Source organism: Gopherus evgoodei, chromosome 20, assembly GCF_007399415.2.
Source record: "Gopherus evgoodei ecotype Sinaloan lineage chromosome 20, rGopEvg1_v1.p, whole genome shotgun sequence".
NCBI lineage: Eukaryota > Metazoa > Chordata > Testudines > Testudinidae > Gopherus > Gopherus evgoodei.
Genome location: NC_044341.1, coordinates 13,059,839 through 13,070,030, shown reverse-complemented (window position 1 = coordinate 13,070,030; position 10,192 = coordinate 13,059,839). Strand labels below are relative to the sequence as shown.

Sequence of the window (10,192 nt, the reverse complement as noted above, 5' to 3'; positions counted from 1 at the left end):
TCTGAGCCTAAGTGACTTCTCCAAGGTCACGCAGGCAAGCACTTCGACTCAGGTCGCCCTCATATCAGCTAGCCTGGCTATTTCTGAAATTACACCACGTTCTAGTAGTCGCCAGTGTCATCTCCTAGCATCTGGGGAAACTCCTAAAAGAGATTAGCAGGACAAGAAGGTTGAATTCATAGATCCACCCGAGGAAAGCAGCTGCTCTGTACTAGCTAGGATAAAACTGCTGATGAGAGGGGGGTGGCCCGAGCCCCCGTCTCACAGGAAGTTAGGCAAATCGCAGACGTGCCTCACGCTTCTTGGCCTTCAGAGCCATGACCCCTCACCTGGAATTTGGTGCCTACATCACTTTATGGCTCTATTCCCAGAGCCACAGCCATTTAGGCACCTAACTCCCATTGACTTTGATGGACATTAGGAACCTAAATACCTTTGAAACTCCAGACCCTACCCCTTAGTTTCCAACTTTCCTTCCCTTCATCTCCAAAAAGCGGCATTAAGCTTTGCAACACAAATGACACTGACAGAAATGCCCTGGGCTGGACCTCACGTCCTCGCTCCCCTTCGCTGGTGTAAATCAGCATCGCTACTGAAGTCGATCAGCCAGCTCCCCAGCTGGTGTAAATTGGCGTTGCTCCACTGGACTTACCGTCCTTTGCAGTTCTGGCCCTCTGGCTCGTATCACAAACCATCCCGCTGCCATGCCCAGGACGAACACAAGCCTGGTGAAGTGACCGAGTGAACCGCAGCTCTAAGTGGACCATTAGCAGCTTGTGCAGGTGCTGCTCTGGCTGCAGCAGTAAATTATTGTTAAGACCAAGCATGAAAAACTTCGGTATAAGACGCAAATGTTTCATGAGTTTATGAGCCTTGTAGGCTTGCATTATTCCTGGGTGAAAGCTGCTCCAATGCCACCATAGCAGCCTTATCCTGCTGTGTGGTGCCAGCTCTACCACCAAGGTCTTCTGAGAATGCCTTGCGTGCCCCAAGCCTACATGGTTATTATCACATGCATTGCAGGCTCCTGGCAGAGCACCAGTCCTGGATCAGAACCCCCCACACTGTGATAGTGCTGTACAACTGAATCGGGATCAGGGCATCTTAGAGCCATAGCTTAACAAGCAAGAAGAGGACAAGAAAGCCTTGGAAACAACTATATGAAAGCGTCACGAACAGAAGCTAGTGAAAGAAACTCAGAGGCTGTCACAAGTTTGGAACATTTATTTATGCTACTGATTTTTCTTAAAATAAAAGAAAGCCAAAGAAAAACAGAAAGTTAAGAACAGCCAGGTGTGCGTGGTACAAGCCACATTAGCAATGCCACTCTCTGGGCATCCCTCTTACCCTTCCTCGTTGTCCGCTAAGCAGAGATCTGCAAACATCTCGTTGCCTCTGTCGATTAAACCTGCCCATCAGCATCAGTCTCTTTTGCAGTTTCCCTCATTCTTAGGCAGCCATCCTGAGATTACCGTGGACAAAAACAATTCAATTTTGGTATTTCTTGCTTTTAATTTTTTTATTTAATTGGGTTTTTAAAAAAAAAATTTATTAAAAAGAAAAAAAAGCACCACTGCATTTGTAATACCGATAAACATTATCCATATTAAGAACAGTGTGTGTGTGTGTGTATATATATATATATATATATATTTATAGATCTATATGGCTATGTACAGGACGTCCTTGCCTCATGTTGTACTAACGTCTCTTTAGGAGGTGAAGATTGGTTAGTTGTTACAGCGCGATTTTTTAAAGCTTGCCCTTCTCAAGAGCGGCACTAAAAATTCAGAGACGGCCATCAAAGAGAATATCAAAAACTTGCTTGTAAAACGTATAAACAACTCAGCCCGCCTCTGCTTCACCTCCAGACTGAATGGGAGGAGGGGAGTTGGAATTTTTTTTTTTTTGCATGCCTTTCTGGTAGCATTTCACCTGTGAGCATCAGAACAAATGAGTGGGAGAATGGGGGAATCACGCTGCAGAATATTTTCCGCCCTCTGGTCAGAATAAATTGTAGGTGATGCACAAACAGCCCACAATGGAGGCACCAAGTGGGAGCTTTGGGGAGAAGCAGCTCACTCAAAAACCAAAAAAGGTTTCCTAGTTCTGCAAGACAAAACGTGACTTTTTTTGTTCATGGCAAATCCTGATATTTACTCATTTATTTCCAGAAATGAAAGCCAATCCCAGCTTCCTATTGGATCTAGACAGCTTCTGCCAGGGTTCCAGTGGTGGCAATCACAAGGACCAAGCCTTAGCTATCAAAGCGCCCATCATCTGATTTACATCATACCCATCATGTATTGCACTATTTCTCTTGGCGTTGGCCAGGAAGGAAGAACCACTGCGCTGCTATGACCCACCCATGCACATCCTTCTCCAGGCAGCGCCTCCAGCAGGTTTTCCAAAGAGACGACATTAAACTTGTGAACAGGACTGAGGGCGACCAGGACAACATTTTATTTCAGTTCAGGCTTTTAATGCAGGTACTGGGGTTACTCCAAACTTGGAGGCGTCACTGGAGCATCTGCTGCTCTGGCAGGGGTAAAGTGAATGCTCAGCCATTGCGTCAAGGTGGGAAGGCAGTGCAGAGAGATGGTTATGAAAGATTGTGACTTAGAGACTCTCCCTCGTAAGGAGCTGTGTTGTGAGTGTGCCCTGGAGGCGGCGGGGGCGGGATGTAATGTTGGAAACACTGCACGGCTGTTTGCAGCAGTTCAGCACAGTTGCTCTCCAGTTTGCTTTAGTAAAGTTTTATTCCTTTCTCGTTCCTTCGTTAAGGAACTCCCAAGATCGTTACAGGCGGGCAGGGAAGAAGGACGTGATTGTGTAGCCCTTGGAGTGAGTGATCATTAGGACTGTGTGAAAATCACAAAAAGCCAGGTATTTGGGGTGACAGCCTGGCCTCAACAGCAAATCTCCCACACCCAGCGTTTTTGAATTTTCTTTGAGTTTCCTAACTCAAGGCCACTGGGCAGATTCTGAACTGGGTTATCCCAGTGCCGAATCCAGGACTAGCACCATAAACCTCCAGATTTACAACCCGCAGTGCGGAGAACCAACTCCTAGCGTAGCCCAGCCTGCCCAGAGACCTCAGCAGGGGGCCTCAAGAAGGAATGGGCTTCGTCACCATTGTGGTGTAAACATCAAGGTGGCGAGCACGGGAGCACAGACACACAGGCAGTCTGCTCGAGTCATTGGTTCTGCAGGAATCGACGCAGATTCAGGATCAAGAATAAAGCCGTGCAGGTGGACCGAGTGGGTTGCTCACTCGGATGCTGCTTCCACCTAAGTATCAGACATACGAAAGTTTGAGAACACAATGGCTGCAGCAAAGCAAGAAGAATCAAAATGAGAGCCATGCAAAAGATGTGGTGGGTCACCACACCCTTCTCTATGGAGGCAGAGTCAAGATTAGTCCAGACACTGGGTTAAATTCATCACTGATATAGCTTCTTTGGCCTCAGTGGGAAGACACTACACAGTACATTCTTCAAAGCATTTTCCCAACTACACAACTCATCAGATGATGTCTCCAACATCTTCCCATTCGACAGCTGTGCACCCCAATGGACAGCAGCGTTACAAAAGTTTCCCTGGGATTCAGTCTAAATTCCCTTTGCCTCATATCATCCCATTGCTCCTACTTCTACACCTTGGGCCCGTGCAAGCTGCTCTTCTCCCTCCCAGCTATTTACACTCTGTCCATATGTGTAGACTGTTCTCCCATGGCCGCCCTTTGCCTGAGCTAGGCAGATTTACTCCCTCACATCTTTGCTCACAGGCCAGTCGCATCTAGCCACTAAATCATTCGTGTTGCTCTTTGCACACCTTCCACTATGCCAATGCCCTTCCAGCAATGCCAAGATCCGTGCTCAATCCGGCACCGCAAGGTGTGAAGCCATCCAAAGTTTGCAGTAAGCAGGCCCCTGGCGAGAGGGTTTGGCGCCATCCCACTGCTTCCAGAATGTAAGTGCAATTCAGCCGTTGAACGGAGAAGCTCTTACATACGGCGCACCAGTCAGCATCTGAGGGCCCTGCCTTCGCCACACTGAGCCCAGCTCTAACGCTGCCCGACTGCAATGGGCTTGGATGGGGCCCTCTGAGGACTGTGTGCGCCACCCGGCCTTTCCCCACCGGGCCGGGGATAGGACTGCGCGGCACATGCCCTGAAGAAGCAAGAGCTGAGTCAAACTGGCAACCCCTCAGCTCTCTCAGTTCCTGGTGGCAGATAACACAATTGCATCCGACTGCTGCTTGTTAGGGTCGTTTGTGGCGCAAGGCTGGAACTGAGCTGCTCAGCGGAGCACTGAACCCTCACAGATCTAGGATGGCAAAGTGGCTTTTTAACAGCTCTCCTGTGAACACTGAAACAAGTGACAGTTAAACCATTGGATTCATAGAATCTCAGGGTTGGAAGGGACCTCAGGACGTCATCTAGTCCAACCCCCTGCTCAAAGCAGGACCAATTCTCAACTAAATCATCCCAGCCAGGGCTTTGTCAAGCCTGACCTTAAAAACCTCGAAGGATGGAGATTCCACCACCTCCCTAGGGAACCCATTTCAGTGTTTCACCACCCTCCTAGTGAAAAAGTTTTTCCTAATATCCAACCTAGACCTCCCCCACTGCAACTTGAGACCATTGCTCCTTGTTCTGTCATCTGCCACCACTGAGAACAGTCTAGATCCATCCTCTTTGGAACCCCCTTTCAGGTAGTTGAAAGCAGCTATCAAATCCCCCCCTCATTCTTCTCTTCTGCAGACTAAACAATCCCAGTTCCCTCAGCCTCTCCTCATAAGTCATGTGCTCCAGCCCCCTAATCATTTTTGTTGCCTTCTGCTGGATTCTTTCCAATTTTTCCACATCCTTCTTGTAGTGTGGGGCCCAAAACTGGACCCAGTACTCCAGATGAGGCCTCACCAATGCCGAATAGAGGGGAATTCCAGGGGAATACCATTCCAAGCCCAAGTCAGACTGGCTGTCAGGGGCCCACAACCCACTCCAGGTTAATATCTGCTGAGGGTAACAGAGAAACACGAAGGACTTTGGGGTCCAGAGGTAGTAGCAATGGATGAGCTATGGAGGAGAAACCTTGCTGAACGTCACCCCAAGAGCTGGAGGCTGCCTGGGCTGCGTCCTGCTGGAATGAACCTTTCTTCCAGTTCCGACAGCAGGATGAAGTAAAGTGACTGCTGATGCCAACCCCCATCAATAGGTGGGATCAACCCAACCAGAAACCGTAAAGTTTTGGCCACATCAATAATGTTCCATAGCAGGAGGTCAAGGCATGCAGTGCTCTGACCTTGCTGCAAGTTCTTATGACAAAGCTTCCTCCCTTCCCACCCCAGCTCACCTCATCTCTGCCCTTCCCCACCCGCTCACTGCTCTCTGGGACAGCTGCAGTTGCCATCCCTGTGCTGGCTACTCCTCCAGATCCCACTCTTGCCTACCCAGCTGCCCTATGAATTAGACCCCAAGTCTATTCTTAGCTGTCTGGATAGATGAGGGATGGCAAACTTTTTGGCCTGAGGGCTGCATCTGGGTATGGAAATTGCACAGCGAGCCATGAATGCCCAGTGGGGGAGGGGGACTCTATGGGGTGTAACATGGAGGGGCTCTATATGGGATGTTACTGAGGTGGGGGGAGGGGGGACTCGTGGGGTGTGGTGAGGGGGCTCTACAGGGGTGGTACCGGGGACTCCTATGGGACCTGCTGGCAGTGACACCAAGGCGGCAGTACCAGGCCCCTCCACGGGCAGAGGAACCTAGCTGGGACGGGTGCAGCCCCTGGGCAGTTTTGAGGCTCTCGAGGGTGGAGCCGTAGCGGACCGGGAGGGGACTGGGTGCGCTGCTGCGTGGGTGGGGGTTTCTGATCCCAGAAAGAGCAGTGAAGTCACACCTGCGCAGTGTGGCTCTGGGTGCTGGAAGATGGTGCTCATCAAGGGAATTGTGAGTCGGGTGCGGGGGAGCCCTGGGTGGGCGCAGCAGGGAAAGTCCCGCTCCTTGATGGGAGCTCCGGGCTGCAGCAAGCCCGCAACCCCACTCCCTAGGGGGAGCTCGAGAGCTGGATAAAAATGTCGGATGGGCCGGAAACAGCCCACGGACCGTGGTTTGCCCACCCCTGGGACAGATGCTGCTCCCATTTCAGAGCTGATAAACCTGCCCTGGTAATGGAGGACTTGCTACAGATATCACTTGGTTGGATCTAGATGTACCGGGGTGTAACTGCCGGCAGCCTCCGGGCTGCGATTGCAGTGGAATTCCTCTGCATTTACCATAGTAGATTTTGGCCCACAGGCTTCAAAAGGAAACACTCTGATTTACACCAGCTGTAACAGAGTGCAGGATCTGGCCACTCTGTGGGGTTCCTCTGAATTTACCTGCTCTAATCTGAGGGTCAGACCCTCCCGACTGAAATATTTTGGCCTTAATTCTGAGGCCCCCACTGCTTCCAGCTGTGGCTACCCAGCCCAGACCTATTCCCACGTGCCATCTGGTGCTAGCAATACTGACTCAGCCCTCTTAGAAGGTTCCTTCCTGCTTAGTTGCTGACTGCTGCTGTCCTTTGAGCGAGGCAGCAGCCAGTGGCAAAGCGGCTGGTTCCAGGAGACTGTGAAACACCACACACGGAAGGCCAGGACGACCAGGTGATTGTGGTCGTCTCAACTTTTGGGCACCCAGTTTGAGACACCTTGAAAGGACCTTCCAGGAAGGGCTGAGAACTCGCCCTCTGAAAATCAGGGGCCTTTAACGTACCTCGTTATGGGCACCCAAAAGATTGAGGCACCCAAAATCACTTAGCCACTTCAGAAAACCTTGCCAGGATAGCTTAGGCTGGGTGTGAGCACTGGACAGGAGCAGTCGTTATGCCCCTGCCCAATTTTACACAGCCTGGATTCCCCCATCCCCACATCTGCCAATGGGCTAAATGCTCTGGGGGGACACACAAATAAAATATGACTCTCTCTCGGGAAGTTGGCATCCATTAGCGAACATCAAACTCATGATTAAAACTGAGACTGAAAATGACACAACTCGCTTTAGTGTCTTCACTCCAACATGGCTTGTGTCTCCACAGAGGCCAAAGGCTGCAGAGGGCCTTCTGGGCTCCTCTGAAAAGCTGCTTAGACTGAAAATACAATTCAAAAACCCCAACTACTGTTGTTTCCACAAATCCTTTGCGACCATCACTGAGAAACAGGCTGGAATTCCTCTTTTTTCCTTCCCACTTTGCTTCTGCTTTAGCCATGGTCTGCTCCTGCGTTGGATGTGTCCAAAGGTGTCCACAGGTGAAGTCCTCTTACTCGCCCTTCTATGTTTCACAGTCCTGGCTGTCACGGCAGCATCACCATGGTAAGGGAACGAGTGCTGGCAACCAACCTGTTTGAGCTCTATCCCATGAGTGTGGAAAGAGGGCCTGGGAGATGGAGAGCAGGAGGATGAAGATCTATCATGGCTGACATTTCTCCATGTCCTGCCTTTTGCTTTTCATTATTGTAATTTTTTTATTCTGTCCATTATTTCCCCCTCCTCTCACCAGTCACACTAGCTCAAAGTCCAAGTGCAAAATGCATGTTTGGCGTGAACCCTAAACAAACATTTGCTTTCCATCTTCCGGCACGATGCTATCTTGTCTCCAGTGATTCCAGGTATTCCAGTGCTATGTCGTAGCAGAAATGATACTGTTCCTTTAAGAAGAAGAAAAGAAATGCGTGAAAAGCTGAAGTAAACAGCTGCCCAGTGTAAGACCCTTGTATTGCACAAGAGGTTTTATTGGTCCTAGAAGCCTATGAATATACCAGAGCAGGAACTAGATTTGCAGTTTCACAATTTTGAAATGTCTGTGGCTCCAAAATAGAAAGAAAACAAGAAATTTCTAAATTTCCTGCAAAATGAAATTCTGGAAAAAAAATGCTTCAGGTCAATCAAAACCTTTTGTTCCAATTTTGACTTTTTCCCATTAATTAATTCTATTATATTACTTAAAAAATTAAATAAAAAGTCAGTTCAAAATGGAAAAATCAAAATGTTCTATTTTGAATAGGTATGAATGCAATAATTCAACCTTAGAGAACTGCTTTTTCCCATTTTTCTTCCCAAAAGAATTTGCATCATTGGTGACACGTTTCCACAAAACGTTTCACGTTTGACAAAATTGGTATTTTCCAATGGAAAAACATTCCTTCTGAGCCTTTCCAACCAGCTCTGCTTATGCTGCATTCTCCTGAGCACCATACGCTGGTACTGTGAGCTATGAACTACCTACATGGATCCAGACAGTACTTTTGGAGAACACTCGTAACATTACCATAGGTGCTGGGACTAGGGTGCTTCCGCACCCTCTCACTTGAAGGGGTTTCCATCATATCCAGGGTTTACAGTTTGGTGCAATCGCTCTCAGCACCTCCACTATACAAATTGTTCCAACCCCCCTGAACATTACCCAGTCATTAAAAAAAAAATAATGCATTTGACACTGGTGAAAGGTGCCTGGGGACAGACCTGGGGACTAAGGTCCTGGATTATTCCTCCTTGGCAATGGAAGCACAAGCATCCTACAAACCACCTGACCAATGCAGCTCAGCCCTGACTCAGAAGACCTAAATTCTAGAGAAGAAAGGGAAGTTCAGTCTCTGTGGTCTGTTCATTTCTCAGCCTCCCCTCCAAGTCTGCCAACAAGGGAGCCAATTCGTGCCAGTTGGTGGGGGTTTGCCGCATGGAATTGGTTCCTCATTAGTGTCAATGGCAGCCCCCACCTGAAACAGGACGGAGCACGAGGTCAGCCAGGTGCGGGGGTCTTTGCTACATCTGCTACACATCCGTGCCTGTCGGCTCCGAGCCCACCCTTGCATGTACGAAGCAGGGGACTGCACGTGCCAACAGATGCATGCATATATAAGCTCCACTAAGGCAGCTGAAGGGCCTGATCCTGGGAATACTGGCATCAGGGGAGTCTTACTGTTTACATTCAAGGAAGTGAGCCCTAAACAAACGGCTCCCTGCAGCAAAGCCTTACAGCCTGCCTGTCGGTGCAATGGCTTGGATACCTGCACCAGGAGCACAGCTGAGTCATTGCCGCTCCCTTGGTACAGGGACAGTTAATTGGTGTCTGTGCCAGTCTGGGTTGAGTGGGCGCAATGAAAGTACCCTTGTCTGCATATATTTTGTGGCTATGACTTACATCCTATGTGAAAATTCCCCCGGCTAGAATTGCTACCCTGTGCATTGATTTATCTATATTTAGACGAGATACAGGATCTTATTTTCCCATTAGAGAAAGGGCTAAAAATAACGACTTCCTCTTAATGGGAGGATTATTATGTATTTATTTAGACAGACCCTAAAGTTTACTAGTATCTTTCTGCCCTGGACAGCTTAAGCTCTAAGAGCACGGTTGTGCATGGATGCGCCAAGCCAGGCATCAGCCCATGGCGACAGAGCGGCTCTGGTGCCTTTAATGGAATGAGCCCTTTTCCCACTAGCAGAGCATGTGCCCATCTACTCCTCTGGCTCCCAGCCCTATTTGGGACTCAACACTCAACCCCCTGCTCAAAGCAGGACCAACACCAACTAAATCATCTCAATCAAGGCTTTGTCAAGCCTGACCTTAAAAATCTCTAAGGATTTTCCACCACCTCCCTAGGGAACCCATTCCAGTGCTTCACCACCCTCCTGGTGAAAAAGTTTTTCCTAATATCCACCCTAACCTCCCCCACTGCAACTTGAGACCATTACTCCTTGTTCTGTCATCTGCCACCACTGAGAACAGCCAAGCTCCATCCTCTCTGGAACCCTCTTCAGGTAGTTGAAGGCTGCTATCAAATCCCCCCTCATTCTTCTCTTCTGCACTAAACAATCCCAGTTCCCTCAGCCTCTCCTCGTAAGTCATGTGCCTCAACCCCCTATCATTTTCATTGCCCTCCACTGGACTCTCTGCAATTTGTCCACATCCTTCTTGTAGTGAGGGACCTCAAACTGGACACAGTACATCCCAAGCAGAGGATAGCTGTGACTTTGTGAGGGGGATGAGCTTCGGGACCCTCTCAGAGCAACGAGGATCCTGTTTGCAAGCGATTCCCTTTGCAAACACAAAGACAAGAGGGGGCACAAAATCCCCTGCACAAGAAATCTGTGCAAGAGAGCAAAATGCTTCTAAAGCACAATCCTCCAGCAAGCTCTGCGCGAAGC

General features: G+C 49.1%; 1 protein-coding gene across 1 annotated transcript in view; it reads right to left on the bottom strand.

The window, feature by feature from the left end:
* Positions 1 to 4,875: 4,875 nt before the first annotated feature.
* The window catches only part of PTPRU (protein tyrosine phosphatase receptor type U), a 278,752-nt gene continuing 273,435 nt past the window's right edge, over positions 4,876 to 10,192 (bottom strand). Inside the window, 1 exon segment of the mRNA XM_030539047.1 lies at positions 4,876 to 7,692. Coding sequence (XP_030394907.1) covers positions 7,630 to 7,692 — 63 coding nt within the window. The 3' untranslated portion in view covers positions 4,876 to 7,629.